This window comes from Mobula birostris, chromosome 20 (genome assembly GCF_030028105.1).
Source record: "Mobula birostris isolate sMobBir1 chromosome 20, sMobBir1.hap1, whole genome shotgun sequence".
NCBI classification, from domain to species: domain Eukaryota; kingdom Metazoa; phylum Chordata; class Chondrichthyes; order Myliobatiformes; family Myliobatidae; genus Mobula; species Mobula birostris.
In genome coordinates this window covers 63,400,074-63,421,110 of record NC_092389.1, presented here as the reverse complement: position 1 = coordinate 63,421,110, position 21,037 = coordinate 63,400,074, and the positions used below count along the sequence as shown (strand labels likewise).

At 45.1% G+C, this 21,037-nt stretch overlaps 1 protein-coding gene across 1 annotated transcript in view; it reads left to right on the top strand.

The window, feature by feature from the left end:
* Positions 1-21,037, top strand: part of LOC140185039 (uncharacterized) — a 113,136-nt gene that overhangs the window by 48,965 nt on the left and 43,134 nt on the right. Inside the window, exon 8 of the mRNA XM_072238260.1 lies at positions 637-698. Within this exon, the coding sequence (XP_072094361.1) occupies positions 637-698 (62 nt within the window). The remainder of the gene's footprint in view (positions 1-636; positions 699-21,037) is intronic.

Here is a 21,037-nt window from a genome sequence, read left to right as displayed (position 1 = left end):
GGGCAGAGATGTCTCAGAGCCAGCTGGTGCCAGACAAGGACCCTTTCTCTATTGCGGGAGGTCTCAGTGCTAATGTGTACCATGTATACCCGACAATGTGACCTGGAGGTTAGTGACTGGGCTCTGTACAGTGCCAGCACAGTAACTCCGAGTAATGCTGAGCTCAGCCTGGAGCTGAAGCATGGCCGCTTCCTACTGACAATACAACACCTTATATTCTATCCAGGTCGCCTTCAGGTTTCCCCTTCGTGTAGAGAAATTTGCTTTTCACCTCTTCCCCACTCTGAGCTTTTACTTCTTCTCATCTGCATATTACTATCCTCTGGGTCACCTCCTCCTTCCACCCTCCTCTCATCACAGATTCTATCTTCAGCCCTTGACATTTCCCACCTACCTGGATTCACCTATCACCTTCCAGCTAGCCCTTCCCCCACCTTTTTTTTATTCTGGCATCTTCCCCCTTCCTTTTCAGTACTGAAGAAAGGTCTCGGTCCGAAACGCCGTCTATTTATTCTTTTCCGTAGATGCTGCCTGAGCTGCTAAGTTCCTCCAGTGTTCTGTATGAGTTGCTTTGGATTCCTAGCATTGCAGACGCTCTCTTGTTTATGATAAAATGCGCATGCGTAAGGATTGCAGACGGTTCCGTATCGTCGCGCATGCGCTTAGTGGACAACCGGCTGTTGGAAAATCGGCAACAGGTAAGAACGGGACCCCGGACGGGAGTATCATCGGTACCGGTGTCCGAACCGCGACTGAGGGAGAATTACTGTGAGCTCAGGACAGACCGTGGCTCCGCAGCCCGGGACGGTCACGGTTTATTATCCCATGATGCCCGTGCCGATCACTGAAGTTGTTGGCGCCGTTTATCTGCCGCATGCGCATAGTTGAGTGTGTGACGGACTGATGGCGTCCTTGTTCGTTGGGGTTTCTGAGCAATGAGGCAGCCATTGTTCACACCAGCAGCCATTTCACCGCCAGTCGAAAAGATGCGTTTGGAGTCGCAGAGGAGGGAATGGGTGCAGGCTGGTCTCTCAGACACTGCTGACCTCCGGATATCTCGATCTAAGGAGCAGGAACTTGGAACAGAAACGGAGTTGAAAAGTTCAAAGTAAAATTTACGTAAAACATCCCTCCACACCCCCGATCCCCCTAGCCACAAGGGCCATATCTAACTCCCTCTTAAATATAGCCAATGAACCGGCCTCAACTGTTCCCTGTGGCAGAGAATTCCACAGATTCAGCACCCTCTGTGTGAAGAAGTTTTTCCTAATCTCAGTTCTAAAAGGCTTCCCCTTTATCCTCAAACTGTGACCCCTCGTTCTGGACTTCCCCAACATTGGGAACAATCTTCCTGCATCTAGCCTGTCCAATCCCTTTCGGATTTTATACGTTTCAATCAGATCCTCCTTCAATCTTCTAAATTCCAACGAGTACAAGCCCAGTTCATCCAGTCTTTCTTCATATGAAAGTCCTGCCATCCCAGGAATCAATCTGGTGAACCTTCTTTGTACTCTCTCTATGGCAAGGATGTCTTTCCTCAGATTAGGGGACCAAAACTGCACACAATACTCCAGATGTGGTCTCACCAAAGCCTTGTACAACTGCAGTAGTACCTCCCTGCTCCTGTACTCAAATCCTCTTGCTATAAATGCCAGTATACCATTCGCCTTTTTCACCGCCTGCTGTACCTGCATGCCCACTTTCAATGACTGGTGTATAATGACACCCAGGTCTCGTTGCACCTCCACTTTTCCTAATCGGCCACCATTCAGATAATAATCTGTTTTCCTATTTTTGCCACCAAAGTGGATAACTTCACATTTATCCGCATTAAATTGCATCTGCCATGAATTTGCCCACTCACCCAACCTATCCTAGTCACCCTGCATCCTCTTAGCATCCTCCTCACAGCTAACACTGCCGCCCAGCTTCGTGTCATCCGCAAACTTGGAGATGCTGCATTTAATTCCCTCATCCAAGTCATTAATATATATTGTAAACAACTGGATTCCCAGCACTAAGCCTTGCGGTACCCCACTAGTCACTGCCTGCCATTCTGAAAAGGTCCCGTTTATTCCCACTCTTTGCCTCCTGTCTGCTAACCAATTCTCTATCCACATCAATACCTTACCCCCAATACCGTATTCCTTAAGTTTGCACACTAATCTCCTGTGTGGGACCTTGTCAAAAGCCTTTTGAAAATCCAAATATACCACATCCACTGGTTCTCCCCTATCCACTCTACTAGCTACATCCTCAAAAAATTCTATGAGATTCGTCAGACATGGTTTTCCTTTCACAAATCCATGCTGACTTTGTCCGATGATTTCACCGCTTTCCAAATGTTCAGTTATCACATCTTTGATAACTGACTCTAGCAGTTTCCCCACCACCGATGTTAGGCTAACCGGTCTATAATTCCCTGGTCTCTCTCTCCCTTTTTTAAAAAGTGGGGTTACATTGGCCACCCTCCAATCCTCAGGAACTAGTCCAGAATCTAAAGAGTTTTGAAAAATTATCACTAATGCATCCACTATATCTTGGGCTACTTCCTTAAGCACTCTGGGATGCAGACCATCTGGCCCTGGGGATTTATCTGCCTTCAATCCCTTCAATTTACCTAACACCACTTCCCTACTAACATGTATTTCGCTCAGTTCCTCCATCTCACTGGACCCTCTGTCCCCTACTATTTCTGGAAGATTATTTATGTCCTCCTTAGTGAAGACAGAACCAAAGTAATTATTCAATTGATCTGCCATGTCCTTGTTCCCCATAACCAATTCACCTGTTTCTGTCTGTAGGGGACCTATATTTGCCTTTCCCAGTCTTTTCCTTTTTACATATCTATAAAAGCTTTTACAGTCAATTTTTATGTTCCCTGCCAGATTTCTGTCATAAATCCTTTTTCCCCTTCCTAGTTAAGCCCTTTGTCCTCCTCTGCTGAACTCTGAATTTCTCCCAGTCCTCAGGTGAGCCACTTTTTCTGGCTAATTTGTATGCTTCTTCTTTGGAATTGATACTATCCTTAATTTCTCTTGTCAGCCACGGGTGCACTACCTTCCTTGATTTATTCTTTTGCCAAACTTTCATTTTGAATACGGAAAGGTCCTTTTCATTTTCCACACAATATATCCTAATCATAGTTTTTTTTTTTAGTGTAGAATGAAATCTCTCCAAGGCTCCTTGTGATTCTGGATGATAGGCTGAGGAAACAATCTGTCTTGCTCCCAGTTTATAAACTACCTGCTGAAACAACCCCGACGTAAAATTACTACCTTGATCTGATTGTATTTCCTTAGGCAACCCAAAATAAGTAAATAATTTCATAAGAGCCTTTGTCACAGTTTTGGCTGTTATATTCCTAAGTACAGCCTCTTGAAATTTGGACGCTGTGCACTTAATAGTTAATAAATATTGATGTCCAGTTTTAGTTTTTGGCAAAGGACCGACACAGTCTACAATGGTTTTTCAGAACGTCTCACCAACTACAAGAATTGGTTGCAGTGGGGCCACTGGAGTAACTTGATTAGGTTTACCCACAATTTGACACGTATGACACGTTCTACAAAATGTCGCCACATCTTGACTTAAACTAAGCCAATAAAAATGTTCAGAAACTTTGTTCATAGCTTTCTTTACACCTAAATGACCACCCAAAGGAATACTCTGAGCCATAGTTAAAATCTCATTTCGGTAAACTTTAGGAACTACTATCTGATGATTATCTTCCCATTTCTCACTAGCAGGAATTGTAGGCGATCTCCACTTTCTCATTAATACCCCCTTTTCCAAACGAAAATGGCAATTGCCAGCACTTAAACACAAAATCGGAACGTCCCGGACATCCCACAGTTTATGTTACGTAACCGGCAACAATGAATATCAATCGAGACAGGTTATATAAAAACAACCAAACATTTATTAAACACAGATAAACGATAAGGTAAAAAAAACACAAACGAAAACTTTAACCGGAAGTTAACCACTATGCAACCGTTCACCAACTCGTCATTCTGCACTGGTTCTTAAAACGTTAAGTGCGAAAACAGTTCTTAAAGCAATAAAGTCAAATATAGTTCTTGAAGCGATAAATTCGGAAGTCCAACAGATTTATACGTTCAATTCGGAGAGACTTCTCTGGAGAAGGATTTCTTCATAGACGCGACTTTCCTGCTGGTCCTGTCCACAGGATTCACGATGCTGAAAATAAACAGTTTAAAACAACTGACCTTATTCCTTTGGAGAGAGAGCACACCTTCGCATGAACTGTTTGCTCTTTTTGGCAAGAGTTATCCCGGATGCAGGTCGCTACTCCTCCAACGAAGACTCACGAAAGGTTGATCCTTTATTAAACTGTCAAACGATGCCTACTCCTCTCGATCCTTCGGTCCTGTACCTCGATAAATTCTTCACTCTCCCTTCTACTGTTGAAATTGGGTAAATCAACACATCTAGCAAAAATTTCCAGTCCAATAATATGTTATCTTACAACAGAACGCACAACCGTTTTAAAAATGGATCTGCGTCACAAAAACAAACACGCAACAGACACGGTAACACAGCACGTTCTACCTGGAAATCTACAAACTAAAAACCAACTGCGTCACCTGGGTCGACCCTTATATACCCATGGTGCACATGTCATCATGTGATCTCACATCAGCGGGAAAATCCCATCAGGTGACCTCCAAAAAACCATTACATCATTCTCACAATAAAAAAAACACACAGATCTCCTTGAGAATGTAACACATTGCATAAGAGAAATGGGCTCTGGAAGAAAATCACTGATTAATAATGAAGTAGCTAGGTGTTTGTTGGATTTATATAGGCAAAAGAAGTATCATGTTACAATATTTTACTTAATAAAATAACTAAAGTGATCAGCTGTTTGCATTTGTTGTTTTTGCAATGCGCTTAAATTTTATAAAAGTAATATTTTTTTTTGAAACACACTATGTGTATGTCAGGATAAGAATGTGGTGGAAGGTATGGTAACCTATGACTACGTATGCAATGTCCTTATTTTTGGAAATTAGGAAATGGCCACCCTATCTCCAGGCTTTCTAGGCAAAATCATTCCTTGTCCTTTGCAATCTTTCAGCACTGAAGGTGGTTTAAAAAAAAATGAATATTGCTGTGTATCCATCAAGGGCACTTAAATTATCCTCGTCATTCCTTTTCCTTTTTGACTGCATTTACAACATCCTTGATCATACAATGTTCTTAGATCTGGATTCCTGTCTTTCCCACTCATATAAACCATTTGAAATTTGAACCAATCAGTTGTTAGTAACTCCCACAGGTCAGGTGTGACTTACAGCTGCTCCCGGTCTCTGCTCTCCCCAGCTCCTACCTAACGTACTTCTCATAAGCTTGCAACACACACGCAAAACGCTGGAGGAACTTAGCATCTAGGGAGAATAGTCAGCTGTCAACATTTTGTGCAGAGGCACTTTAACAAGACTGGAAAAAACAAATGAGAGGTCTGGAGAAGAAGGTGCTGGACGGTGAGCAGGAAGTACGAGGCGATAGGTGATCATTACCTTGTCCTTAGTTTAGCAAAATTCTCCAAGATTGAGCCCTTCTTTGAGGATGACTGTTATCAAAATGGTCCCCACTGAAATTCATCAATTGTAATTTCCATGGCCCAGCACAAGGTTTATTAAGTTTGACCAATGCATCTGCCTTTACCATCAACCCGAGCAGTAAACTCGATTCATTTTCTGTGTTTAAAAGTTATCCTCAAACATCCCCCTCCCATCCCCGCACACACTTTGTCCATTCACCTTAAAATTGTGCCTCCTTGTTTTAGCGACTTTCCATTTCGGAAACATTCTCTGGATCTCCACTCATTTGATGCCTCCTATCATTTTGTATCCCTCCATCAAGTTCCCTCTCATCCTACTTCCTGCCAAAGAGAGAAGCCCTATCTTACTCCACCCCTCATCACAAGATACTTCCTGTGAAGTCATAAACATGTTGTTGTGGGCATGCACAGTAAATACAAACAAACACAAGGGAATCAATGAAATCTGCACACATCAAAGACTGGCAAAACACCAATGCAGAAAAGACAACAAAACGAATAAATTGTGTAAGTAAACGTAAAATAACGAACAGTAACTATCAAAAACATGAGCTGCGGATTCACTGAATGTGAGTTCATTGTTGTGCTGAGTGACATTATCCCCTCTGCTTCAAAGGCCTGATCGTTGAGGGGTAAGAACTATTCCTGAACCTGGTGCTGCGGGGCCTGAGGCTCCTGTAACTCCTTCTTGATGACGGCATGGAGAAGAAAGCATCGCCTGGATGATGGGGTCCTTGCTGATGGATGCTGCTTCCTGCGACAGCTCTCCTTGTAGATGTGTTCAGTGGTGAGGATGGCTTTACCTGTGATGGGCTGGTTCTATTGTTATTGCATTCAAGGGCATTGGTGTTTCTAAACCAGTCCAGTCAGGCTATTCTCCACTATAGATCTTGCAAATTGGAGCACACAGCATTCAAGGCTCTCCTTTGTCAGCTCTCTGTTCCAGCCTGAGAGATGCCCGGTGGGATTGAGGGGATGGACCGTGTTCATGATCAGGGTTGTACAGTTCTCTATCCTTGAAGTGCTGGGGTTGTTCTGGTGTTTAACGGTGGAGTACAGTGCTGGGTGTGTACAGGACCGTGTGCTCACTGCACAGTGCTGTGAGTTTTATTGTTTTGTGTCCTGATAGTGAAGGTCTAGATATTGTAAAGTTCATTGTCCCTGTAGTCAAATGTTGATTATTCTTGTGCAGTCACATGTGCAGGATGCGCTTATACCAGAGACAGACCTTTCTGTTCCCCTGCAGTACGGGTTAGATGTTGTTAAGATCTCTGTTCTTACAGTACGGTGCTGACAGTTTAAACATCATATTTAACTGAAAGTGGTCTGTGCCCCCCCAAAAGACTAAATCCCCCAAATGATTAACCCATCTGAGTTGTTTGAGAGACCCAACAGCACCTCCTCTTTAGTATCAACACGCTGGAGAATATTACCATACCGCCTTTCTCGTCACGGTTTCCTCCTTGTACACTGAGTGAACACCAGTATTCATTTACTACCTCACATGCTAACTCTGCCTCCGGGCGTAAACTCCCACCTTTGTCCTTGAGTGGTCCTATCCTCTCCCCACTCCACTGTTCTTTCTGTGTATGCATAAGATGCCTTGGGATTTCCATTGATCCTCCTGAATGAGGACATTTCCTGGTCACTCTTCACTCTCCGGATTCACTGTGTGACTTCTTTCTTGCTCCCTGTATGTTCCTCCAAGACCCTGTCCAATTTCATCATCCTCGTCCTTGCACATGACTCCTCTTACATTTTTAAACAAATACAATATTCCTCATCACCCTAAGTTCCTGACCATCCCTGTCCCTCTCTACCCTCCTCACAGGGACAGGGAACTAATAAATTCTGACCGGCTGGGCTGTACGTGACTCTCACATGTCAGACAACAGCTAACATCAGCTCCATGCAGTAACAACCAGTAACATCAGCTCCCAGACTACTCTCTATGACACCTGCCCAATTCTTCCACAAACTTACATTCATCCACCTTCAGGTCCAGTCTCATCCTTAATCAATAACCAGCTGAAACCCTTCGGAATTATAATCCTTAGATCTTTCCCAGTGGAGTTCCAGACATCTCGCTAGGCTCATTTACCAATACTATGTCAAGTATGTCCCCTCCCTGGTGGATCATCTACATACTCTCTCCGGAAACGTTCCTGAGCACAACGAACAAATAATGCTCATCTAAGTATCAGGCAGTAAGGAAGTCTCAGTCATTCTGGGGAGACTATTTACCAACTACAGCTACTCTGTTGTTTTCACATCAGCCCATAACCTGCTGACATATCTGTCCCTCTCTCTTACTGTCTATCGGGAGGCCCGCACTATAATCCCATCACAGTGATTGCATCTTTCTTATTCCTCAGTTCTACCTGCATTGTCTGACTGGATGAGCCTTCGGGATAACCTCAACCTTGTGACATTGTGCCTGATCAGCAACATAGCTCCCCACCCTCATTTACCTCCCTCTGCACTGTCTGAATCACATGAATCCTGGAATGTTTCGATACCAGTCCTGCTCTTCTCTCGACCAGATCTCTGTAATGGATGAATCACGGTGACATGTACTAATCCAGGCTCTCAGGACATCTGCTTTCACTGTTGTACACCCTGCTCTGAAATAAACGCACTCCTGCCCTCCGGTGCCACTGTGCTCATCAGCCTGGCCGTATCTTGACTTCCTGTTAGGGTTTCTCGACCTCATCTCTACCTTCCGCTCATTGCAACTTACTGACCTGTAGCTCTGGATCCCAACACCCCCTCCATATGCCACATGATAAAAATCATCATCGTGTCTCCTGCAAGCCTCCCTGTGAGAATATTACATCCCCTTCACTGTAACCCATCCTCCTGACACCAGTCCCGCTTATCCTGGAAGAGGGACCAGTGATCTTATTTCCTGATGCTCTCCCTCCTGCACCAGATAATTAGCCACATATTTAAGTGTACCAACTTAGTATATCTTATATCGCAAGCATGTGGCATCTGAAGGAATCCTGTAATCACCACGCAAGAGTTCCTATTTCCTAACTTTCTGCCCAACTCCCTTAATTCTCTTTGCAAAACATTGTCTCTCTGTTATTAGTTCTAATAAGAATCACAACCTCCGACTGCTCACCCTGCCCTTTCAGAATGGCCCGAACTGTCTCAGAGACATCCTTGGTCATGGTCTGATGAAGGTAACGCACCACCCTGCAGTCTCACTCATTTCCACAGATACTCCTGTCTGTGTTCCCCGCTAAAATGTTTGCTACATCTGATTCATACCTTTCCATCCCATGTATTTAGGTGCTTTCTCATCGCCTGTTTGTAATGAACATTATTTTAAAAATCATTTATTGTATTCTTCTTTGATTCAGCTCAGGCAATTTACTGATGCATTCGCAAACAAAGGAGACTGCACACGTGTTTAAACCAGGCAATTTGTTAGAACTCATAGTATTTTAATACAGAACAAAAAAAAACTAATGTCTACAGTAGTAGCTGTACATAATTCAAAATAATACTTATCATCCACTAAACCAGCCGATCTCAGTGACAGAGTGGAACCACAGATCCGGCAATGCCACACAGACTGTTCTATCTATCTATCTATCTATCTATCTATCTATCTATCTATCTATCTATCTCCCTCTTCCTCACCCTCTTCCTCTCCCTCTCTCTGTCTCTCTCTCTCTCTCTCTCTCTCCCTACCTCGCTCACGAAGTCTTAGTCGCTTCAATCTCTCTCTCTCTCTCTCATTCTATTTTCTCTGCCTCTACTAAACTCCCATTCCATCGCGCTCACTCTCACGACGTCTTCCTCGCAACCTCTCCCTCACGGTCACTCTAGCGTCGTCTCCGTGGTGCTCTCTCCCTCACGGTCACTCTAGCGTCGTCTCCGTGGCGCCCTCTTCCTCAGGTGCTGTCGTGCGCGCCCTTTCCTCGCGATGTCTCATTCACTCTGTCCTTCGCACAAAACAGGAAAAGAGTAAACAGTTAACAGGACTCTGGTGAAGAATCTTGACGCGAAGCGCTGACAGTTTATTCTTTTCCATAAATGCTGCTTGGCCTGCTGAGTTCTTCCAGCTTTCTGTGTGAAGAAAAGAGTAGACAGTCGACGTTTCGTGGCGAGACCCTTCATCAGGATCTGATTTTGTGTGTGTTGTTGTGTATTTCGTGCGAATGCAGATTCTCTCGTATTTGTTTTGTTACTCTGTTCATCACATTGTTTCCATTTACCGACAAGTGAGGGGATAGAATAGGGAGCATGAAGGCAGCTGACTTGTCATATTTTACAACATTTATTTCTAATGTTTAATGAGTTTCAAAATCCGATTCAATGGGTATTTCACCACATTCTTCATTTCCTCTCGGAATTTGCTCTGAGTCAGGGCGTAAATACACGTGTTGGTGCAGGAACTGAGAACGTGCAGCATTTCCGCTGTCTGTCCCGTGATGTAACGGGGATCCGTAGCAAGATAAAAGAAAACCTTTGAAATCCGTTGATAGATGGAAAATACCACCCTTGTTCCCCACAACAGTATGAAACTACCGGTTATACTGAAGAGCAAAACAATGGATTTGCGTCGGTTCTCCATCTCCCGGTCCTTGTCATTCTCTTCACTCTTTTGTCCCCGGAGCCCCCTGCGGGATCGACTGGCCGCTAGAATCCGCCTGACAGTCAGGATATTGAACAGTAAAATCAGAAAGAATGGGACACAAGGGTTTAAAATTAGGTGAAACATCTCAATTGCCGCCCATGAGGGAGAGTTTGTGAAGCTCGGTGTAAGAACACAACCCCTGGGAACACCATCAATTATTTGTCCAGGTCCGTATGCAAAGCCCCAGGGGACAGTCTCCAAACCGGCCAGCACACTCACTGTCCCGATAACCACAGCCGCCGTTCTCCCGGTGCAATATTTTGTTTTCAGCTTCTCACAGCAAATCGCCACAAATCGATCGAAGGTGAAAGCGACAGTCAGCCAGACTGAGATCACAGTGCTCGCATTCATCAACCATAGAATGACTCTGCACACAGGAGTGATGAACAGGATCGATCGGGGAAGATAAATCGGAGCAGTCCAGCTCAGCAGCGGATGCGAGATAACGACCAGGAGATCGGCCGCTGCCATTCCGACCAGGTAGCGAGTGACACATTTGGAGAGACCGCACTTTCCCCGGGACAGGATCACAATCGCCACCACGTTCGCTGGAAGAGAGACGGGAACAGCAAGTTGAGAAAATACTGAGCAGAAGCCAATGCGGCAGTCTGAGGGGATCCTGTAATATTTCCACTTTATTGTTGTATTTAACGGTGGGAAGATTGAGAGAGGGCTCAATTGAAAGCTGGCGGAGAGAGAGAAGGAGTTCATACTGTAAAATAATATCAATATTGTCTGAATATAGATTCCTTACTGATGAACGAAATGTGAAGAGACACGGAAAGATAAAACTGGGTAACTACCTCCTCAGGGTCAATACTGGATGGAACATTTTCTGCCGGCCCTTTCCGCGTCTAGTCCTGATGAAATGAATAAACCCGGACGCTGATGGCGGGATTCTTCCGTTCGTCCATTAGCAACTTCCATGGCGATCCTGGTCAGCGACAGAACAGCCGAAGGACGGAACGAAAACAGGAAATGCTGAAAACACTCACCCAGGCGAAACAGAATATGTGGGAAACAGTTAAAGTATCTCTCCGCAGGATTGTTCTGAGAGAGTCCCCGGACACGAGTGTTAACTGGTTTCTGTTCCCATAAAAGCTGCTTGGGGCTCAGTGTTTCCAGCATTCCCAGAGTTTGTTTCCTGTTCCAGCATTTACCACCTCACTGACTTTACAACAGAACACTGACTGATTCGAACAGATACTGCGCAGACTGACACAACCTCACAGACAGACATGACGCGTCCCACTGAACCCATCACAGGGAAGCAAGAGAGAGGAATTCAACGTCCAGCAGCGAACTCGATGCCGTAGTCAGATGTCTGTAACGGTGTCAGATGTAGATATAATAGAATACATTTCACAGTATTGATAACTATGAAGCAAGCGTCGGTTGTGTTAATTGACAGCATCGACTTCACTGTGTTGTCCATCATCTGCTTTCTCTTCAGTCATATCGCAGACATTTACTAAAAATCCATTGGATTGATTGGTGCTCCGAAGTGGACAATCACTCACATTCAAATGCAGACGATCAATTGGCATAAGCTCGGCCGGCTGTATAAACACAATATTTGCAAATGCATCTCATTATGAAACACAAACCGCTGGAAGAACGCTGCCTGACCCGCTCAGTCTCACAGAAAGTGGCTGATTGGCTGATTTCCTGCAGTGGTTTGCTTTTAGATAGAAATCCCAGCATCTGTAGTCCCGGTGTTTCCACTCCATTCCTGAAATGCGGAATACCGGGACAGGAATGTGAGAGTTTAAACCAGCGGTAGAATCAATCACGTCATTGGGATTAAACTTTAACATCCACCCACGGCAGCTGACACTGCGGCTTACCGGCAATTCCAAAGGCAGAAATAAATGGATAGTAAACGCCTTGTATTCGCCAGATGACTGGATACACCATTCCAGTGAGCAGCTGTGATCTGTGTTGCTCCTGTACTCCCAGCTCCGGCAGACAGCTGATGCATTCCACGCGGCCCTGATTTATACAGAGGATCTGTCTCCGGAGACGCGGGTATACACCTCACCAACTTTCTCAGTTACAGACCTTTGAACAAACACTTTAATTCAATACCATTGTCTCTATTGTAAATATTGCGGCGATTGGAGACAAATGCATCAAAATTCTTTGGCATTTCCTCAGCATTGTCTCTGGTGGAAATGGGCCGGTAGATTTACTTTCAAAGACTGAGCTTTGTCACGAAGCAGCTACACTTACAGATTTCATCTTTTTGTTGGCTAATTATTCATCTCTGAACGGAAACCAGCGACACTGACCGATCCCTACCTCTGACCCTGCAGTTTCCCATTTTGAACCGTCCTTCAGTCCTTCAGCTTCTTCCTGGTGACACTCACAAACACACACACACACACACACACACACACACACACACACACACACACACACACACACACACAGACACACACACACACACACACACACACAGTCACACACACACACACAGAGAAACAATTGCACAAATGTATTTCTATGTTATAGTGACTGTCCTATTGTACATAGTGTTTATTGTAAGTCACTATAAATTGCACATTGCAAATTTAGACAGAGAAAAAAACAAAGATTTGTACTTCTCATGTATATAAAGCCTGTACGTAATGAAGTCAATACAATTTGAAATACACAAACAGAGAATCGAAAAAAGATACAATAGAGAGACCGAGATCAGGGTGGAAACGGTAAAATGAACATGTTGCTAATGCACAAACACAAGATAATCTGAAGATGTTGGAAATCCGGGTCAACACAAGGAACTCTGCTGAGTTCCTCCAGCATTTTGTGTGTCATGTTGCTGATGTAACAGTCTGATGTTTGCCGATGTATGAGCATCATGAATCTGTCAAAGTTCAAAAGAAATTGAGAAGAAATATTTACTATGCAGAGGAATGGGCAGACGGTTAAATAATACAGAAAAAAAACTGGAAATTGAGGATGAATAGGTGAAGCGTGGCTGGAAATGAACGAGATAAAGACAACCATGAAATAAAATGTAAGAAGTAAGATAGCGAGGGAGAGAGAAACCGCTAGGCAAAGTGACAAATAGATAGGTGATACAGTGTGAGTGTGTGGGAGTCATTCTGTACCTATCAGTCTCCGATACAGTGTGAGTGTGTGGGAGTCATTCTGTACCTATCAGTCTCCGATACAGTGTGAGTGTGTGGGAGTCATTCTGTACCTATCAATCTAATCTACAATGTGAAAGTACAGAGTTCAGTCTCTACCTGCCAGTCTTTGCTGCAGTGTGAGAGTGTGGAGTTCATTCCATACCTGTCGGTCTCCGATACAGTGTGAGAGCGCCGATTTCATTCTGTACCTGTCAGTCTGTGCTACAGTGTGAGAGTGTGGAGTTCATTTTGTACCTGTCAGTCTCCGATAAAGGGCGAGAGTGTGGAGTTCATTCTGTACCTGTCAGTCTCCGATACAGTGTGGGATGTGGGGTTCATTACGTACCTGTCAGCAAATGCTACAGTGTGGGAGTGTGGAGTTCATTTTGTACCTGTCAGTCTATGCTGCAGTGTGAGAGTGCAGAGTTCATTCTGTACCTGTCAGTCTCCGATACAGTGCGAGACTGTGGAGTACATTATGTACCCGTCAGTCTATGCTACAGTATGAGAGTGTGGTGAAAATTGTGTACTTGTCAGTCTTGGATACAGTGTGCGAGTGTGGCTTTGATTCTGTACCTCTACAGTGTGAGAGTGCAGTGTTCATGCGGTAGGCATGCTGTATAATCCCGTCACAGTGATCGCACCTTTCTTATTCCTGAGTTCTACACACATTGATTTACTGGGTGAGTCTCCGGGATGACCTCCATCTTGTGACGTTGTGCCTGATCAGCAACGCAGCTCCCCACCCTCATTTACCTCCCTCTGCACTGTCTGAATCACATGAATCCTGGAGTGTTTCGATACCAGTCCTGCCTTTCTCCCAACCAGACCTGTGTAACGGATGAAGGACGGTGCCATGTACTAATCCAGGCGCTACGTACATCTGATTTCACTGTTCTACATGCTGCTCTGAAATAAACTCACTTCTGCCCTCCGGTGCCACTGTGCTCATTAACGTGCCCATCTTGACTTCTCTTTAGGGTTCCTCGACTTCATCTGTACTTTCCGCTCAATGTTACTTACTGAGCTGTCGCTCTGGATCCCAACACCCCCTCCACTAGTCACATGATAAAAATCATCAGGGTGTCTCCAGAAAGCTTCCCTGTGAGAATATTACGTTCCCTTCACTGTAACCCATCCTCCTGACACCAGTCCCACCTATGCTGGAAGAGGGACCAATGATCTGTCTTCCTGATGCCCTGTCTCCTGAACCAGATTGTTAGCCACACATTTAAGTGTACCAACTTACCATATCTTACCTCGCAAGCATGTGACACCTGAAAGAATCCTGCAATCACCACCCGAGAGTTCATATTTTCCTAACTTTCTGCCCAACTCCGTACATTCTCTTTGCAAAAACTTGTCTCTCTGTTGTTAGTTCTGATAAGGAGCACAACCTCTGGCTGCTCACCGGGCCTTTTCAGAATGGCCTGTACATTCTCAGAGACATCTTTGGCCCTGGAGTGGTTAGGGTAACACACCATCCTGCAATCTCACTCATTTGCACACATACTCCTGTCTGTGCCCCCGCTGGAATGTTTGCTACATGTGATTCATAGATTTCCATCCTGTGCTTTATGTGCTTTCTAATAACCCGTTTGTAATGAACATTGTTTAAAAATTCATTCATTGTATTCTTCTTTGATTCAGCTCAGGCAATTCACTGATGCATTCGCAAACAAAGGAGACTCCACACGTATTGAAACTCGCAATTTGTTAAAACACGTCGGATTTTAAATTTTAGAACTAACAAAATAACTAATGTCTAAAGTAGTAGCTGTATATAATTAAAAATAATGCTTATCATCCTCTAAAGAAGCCAATCGCAGTGATAGAGCGGAACCACAAATCCGGCAATGAATGTCACACCGTTGTTTTCCATCTCTCTCTCCCTCTCCCTCTCCCCCCCTCTCTCTCTCTCACTCTCTCTCTCCCCCCCCACTCTCTCTCTCTCTCTCTCTCACTCTCTCTCTCCCTCTCTCCCCCCTCTCTCTCTCTCCCTCTCTCTCTCTCCCACTCTCTCTCTCTGTCTCTCTCTCTCCCTCTCCCTCTCCCTCTCTCTCTCTCATTTTATTTCCTCTGCCTCTCTCACACGCCCATTCCCTCGCGCTCACTCTCGCGACATCTTCCTCGCGCCCTGTCCCTCGCGCGCTCTCCCGCGCGCCCTCTCTCTCACGTGCTCTCCGTCGCGCTCTCTCCCTCGCGCCCTCTCCCCCGCGCGCTCTCCCCCGCGCGCTCTCCCTCGCGCGCTCTCCCTCGCGCCCTCTCCCTCACGCGCTCTCCCTCACGCGCTCTCCCGCGCGCCCTTTCCTTGCGATGTCTCATTCTCTCTCACGTCCGCGCCCTGAGTCCTCGCGCTCCCTCCTGCTCGCGCTCACTTTCTCCATCTCTCTATCTCTCACAGAGAGACAAGTGACGGTGACGGGACTTTGCCTTCAATTGTAAAACAGGAAAATAACAGGGTGAAGGAATGGAAATGTTATAATGGGAGCAGGAGTGGTTGATAGAGACGAAAATATACTCCACGATCAGGCGGTTTTGTCAGAACCGGGCAGCAGTTTCGCCCCAAGCCTCAATTTAACAGGACGGGACATGAGGCGCAAAAGAGATTTCTCTGGTGAGGCCAGTGATCAGCAGTAAACAGATTTATTTCACTCTAAAGCAACACACAAGATGGAAAACAGTAAACAGTTAACAGGACTCTGATCAGCGGACTCGTCATAAAGAAGTTGACATTCTACTCTTCTCCATCGCTGCTGCCTGGCCTGCTGAGTTCCTCCAGCTTTCTGTGTGAGGAACAGAGTAAACAGTCGACGTTTCGTGGCGAGACCCTTCACCAGGATCTGATTTTGTGCGTGTTGCTTTGTATTTTGAGCGAATGCAGAATCTCTCGTGTTTGTTCTGTTACTCTGTTCATCGCATTGTTTGCATTTACACACAACTGGAGGGAGAGAATAGGGAACATAAAGGCAGCTGAATTGTAATACTTTACAGTATTTATTTTTCATGTTTTATGAATTTAAAAATCCGGTTTAGCCAAAAAAAGCCATTGAAATCCGTTTATAGACAGAAAATATCACCCGTGTTCCCCACAACAGTATGAAACTACCGGTTATGCTGAAGAGCAAAACGATGGATTTGCGTCGGTTCTCCATCTCCCGGTCCTTGTCATTCTCTCCACTCTTTTGTCCCCGGAGCCCCCTGCGGGCTCGACTGGCCGCTAGAATCCGCCTGACAGTCAGAATATTGAACAGTAAAATCAGAAAGAATGGGAGACAAGGGGTTAAAATGAGATGAAACATATCAAATGCCGCCCATGAGGGAGAGTTTGTGAAGCTCGGTGTATAAACACAATCCCAGGGAGCACCATTAATTATTTCTCGAGGCCCAAATACAAAGCCGGCTGGGACAGTCTCCAAACCGGCCAGCACACTCACTGTCCCGATAACCACAGCCGCCGTTCTCTCGGTGCAATATCTTGTTTTCAGCTTCTCACAGCAAATCGCCACAAATCGATCGACGGTGAAAGCGACAGTCAGCCAGACTGAGGTCGCAGTGCTCGCAGAAATCAACCATTGATCGAGTCTGCACACAGGAGTAATGAGCAGGAATGATCGGGGAAAATAAATCAGAGCAGTCCAGTTCAGCAGCGGATGCGAGATAACGACCAGGAGATCGGCCGCTGCCATTCCCACCAGGTAGCGACTGACACATTTGGAGAGACCGCACTTTCCCCGGGACAGGATCACAATCGCCACCAATTTCGCTGGAAGAGAGACAGGAACAGCAAGTTGAGAAAATACTGAGCAGAAGCCAATGCGGCAGTTTGATGGGATCCTGTGATATTTCCACTTTATTGTTACATTTAGCGGCGGGAGCGTCGAGAGAGGGCGCAGAGCTGGCGGGGACAGAGAAGGAGTTTACACAGTAAAATAAAGTCAATATGGTCTGAATACGGTTCCCTCACTGATTTCCTCAATGTGAAGTGACAGCGGAGAGCTAAATCTGGGTAACTACCTCCTCAGGGCCAATACTTGATGGAACAATTTCTACCGGCACCTTCCGCGTCTCGTCTGGCTGAAATGAATAAATCCGGACGCTGATGGCGGGATTCTTCCATTAGACAATCAACAACTTCCATGGCGATCCCTGTCAGCGACAGAACAGCCGAAAGACGGAATAAAAACAGGAAATGCTGGAAACACTCATCCAGACGAAACAAAATATGTGGAAATTAGTTAAAGTATCTCTCTTTCAGAACTGTTGTCAGAGAGACCCCTGACACAAGTGTTAACCGGTTTCTCTTCCCATACAAGCTGCTTGGGACTCCGTGTTTCCAGCATTCCCGAGTTTGCTTCCTATTCCGGAACCTCACTGACTTTACAACAGAACATGGACTGATTCCAACAGATGCAGCGCAGCCTGACACAACCTCACAGACAGACATGACGCCTCCCATTGAATCCGGCACAGGGAAGCGGGGAGAGGAATTCAAACTCGCTGCCGCAGTCAGATGTCCGGAACCGTGTCAGATGTAGATATATTATAAAACATTTCACAGTATTGATAACTATGAGGCGCCACGGCGGGTGTGTTAATTGACTCAGCATCGACTTCATTGTGCTGTCCATCACCTGCTTTATATTCAGTCATATCGCAGACATTTACTAAAAATCCACGACAGTTTCGTGTTACAACCCGGAACTCCTCACAGTTGCTAAAGTGTTACTGCAGTCGATGGATTGATTGGTGCTCCTAAGTAGACAATCACTCACATTCAAATGCAGACGATCAATTGGCATAAGCTCCGCGGGCTGTATAAACACAATATCTGCAAGTGAAGTGCAGCTTCGACAAGACCAAAAGCAGAGAGCCGAACATCCCATTATTAATCACAAACCGCTGGAGGAACGCTGCCTGACCCGCTCAGTCCCACAGAAACTGGCTGATTCGCTGAATTCCTGCAGCGGTTTGTTTTTAGATCCAAATCCCAGCATCTATAGCCCCGGTGTTTCAACCCCGCTCCTGAAATGCGAAATACCGGGACAGGAATGTGAGAGTTTAAACCGGCGGTAGAATCAATCAATATCACTGGGATTGAACTTCAACATCCACCCACGGCAGCTGACACCGCGGCTTACCGGGAATTCCAAAGGCAGAAATAAAAGGATAGTAAATGTCTTCTATCCGCCAGATGATCGGATACATCATTTCAGTGTGAATCTGTGATTTCTGTTGCTCCTGCATTCACAGCTCCGGCAGACAGCTGATGCATTCCAAGCGGCCCTGATTTATAGAGAGGATCTGTCTCCAGAGACACGGTTATACACCTCACTAACTTTAGTTACAGTTGCTTGAACAAACACTTTAATTCAATACCATTGACTATTTTGTATCTATTGGGGCGAATGGAGGCAATTAGTTCAAAATTCTTTGGCGTTTTCTCAGCAGCGTCTCTGGTGGAATTTGGCCGGTAGATTTACTTTCAAAGGCTGAGCTTTGTCACGAAGCAGCTACACGTACAGATTTCATCTTTTTGTTGGCTAATTATTCATCTCTGAACGGAGACCAGCGACACTGACCGATCCCTACCTCTGTCTCAGCAGTTTCCCATTTTGAACTGTTCTACAGTCCTTCAGCTTCTTCCTGGTCACACACACACACACACACACAGACACACACACAGACACACACACAGACACACACACACAATTGCACAAATGTATTTCTATGTTACAGTGAGTCTTGTTGTACATTCTTTTTATTATAAGTTACTATAAATTTCACATTGCACATTTAGACAGAGACATAACGTAAATATTTTTACTTCTCATGTATATGAAGGATGTAAGTAATGAAGTCAACACAATTGGAAATACACAAACACAGATTTGAACAAAGATACAATAGAGAGACCGAGATCAGGATGGAAACGGAAAACTGAGCACGTTGCTAGTGTACAAACACGCGAACATCTGAAGATGTTGGCAATCCAGGGTAACACTAGGAACTCTGCTGAGTTCCTCCAGCATTTTGTGTGGCACGTTGCTAATGTAACAGTCTTTAATGGGTATCTCAAATCTGTCAAAGGTCAAAAGAAATCGAGAATAAATATTTCAGTCTGTAAAGGAATGGGCAGGCTGTTAAATTATCCAAAAAAATGATACTGGAAATTGGCAGATGAACCGATGCATGTCGGCTGGAAATGAACGAGAGAAAGACAAGCGTGAGGTAAATTGTCAGGAGAGAGGGGAGAGAGAGAGAGGGAGGCAAGAGAGGGAGAGAGAGGGGGAAGAGAAAGGGAAGAGAGAAGAGGGAGAGGGAGGGGAAGAGAAAGGGAGAGAGAGAGTAAGAGGGGAGAGGAAGAGAGGGAGGGAACAGGGAGGAGGAAGGGGAGAGAGAGAGGGAGGGGGAAAGAGGGAGGGGGAGGGAGAGAGGGAGGGGGTGTCGAGGGAGGGGGAGGGAGAGAGGGAGGTGGAAAGAGGGAGGGATGTCGAGGGAGGGGGAGGGAGAGAGGGAGGGGAGAGAGGGAGAGGAGAGAGAGAGAGAGAGATAGAGGCGGGGGGGAGAAGCCGATTGGCAAACTGATGGATTAATTTTGAATTAGCTGTTGGCATCCTACTCACCTCTACCTTTAATGATTCTGAACACTTCCATCATATCTCCTCTGATTATCTGTCAACTTAGGCCAAACAGATTTAATTCTTTCAATCTTTCTGCATAGCTCACACCCTGCAGCCCTGCAATGAGGGTAGTCACCCTTCTCTGATCTCTTTCCAGTGCCTTCACATCCCTTACTAAATATAGAGATCAGAATTGTACACAGTTCTCAAGTCGTGGTCTCACAAATGCATGAAACAGCTTAAGGAGACGTTCCTAGCTCTGAACTCCTCTGAGCGCATTATATAGCCCGACATTATATCAGCCTTCCGAATTGCTTCAGTGCATTGCCTAGATGTTGATAGTGATGTCTTGCAGGAGACTCAAATCCTTCCCATGCAATGCACTCTCTTACTCAAGACTCCCATTGTATATTTATATCTAATACTTCTACTTCCTATATGTAGTATTTTACATTTACTTACATTACATTTCACCCGTCATTTATCTGCCCACATCAGGATTTTGTTTAGATCTATCTGCATCGATTCTGCTGCTTGAATATTATTAGCCCATCTCTCTAATTTTGTGTCATCTGCAAACGTAACGAGTTTATTAGTTCTGTGCTTATCCAAAACTGATTCTTGCGGAACCCCACTTTTAACATCCTCCGGGAGTGAAAATGATCCTCTCTCCATAACTCTTTCCTTTCTGCTTTTAAGCCAATTCTACACACATTGACATCCCATACCCTGAATCGCTACCTCCTGTAATTTGAATATTAACCGCTTCTCGGGTACCTTTCCAAAATCCTTCTGAAGCCCAAGTAAATGATATCACCTCTTTATTGTTATCATAGTTTTTAGTTCCTTCTTCATAGACCTACAATATATTGGTCAAACATTATTTACCCTTTCTGACCCCATGCTGCCTTTCTGCCAACAGAAGACCATAACAATATAAGACATAGGAGCATAACTAGGCCATTTGGCCCATCGAGTCTGCTCCAACATTCAATGCTGACTCATCCTTTCTTTCGCCTGTTCAATCCCATTT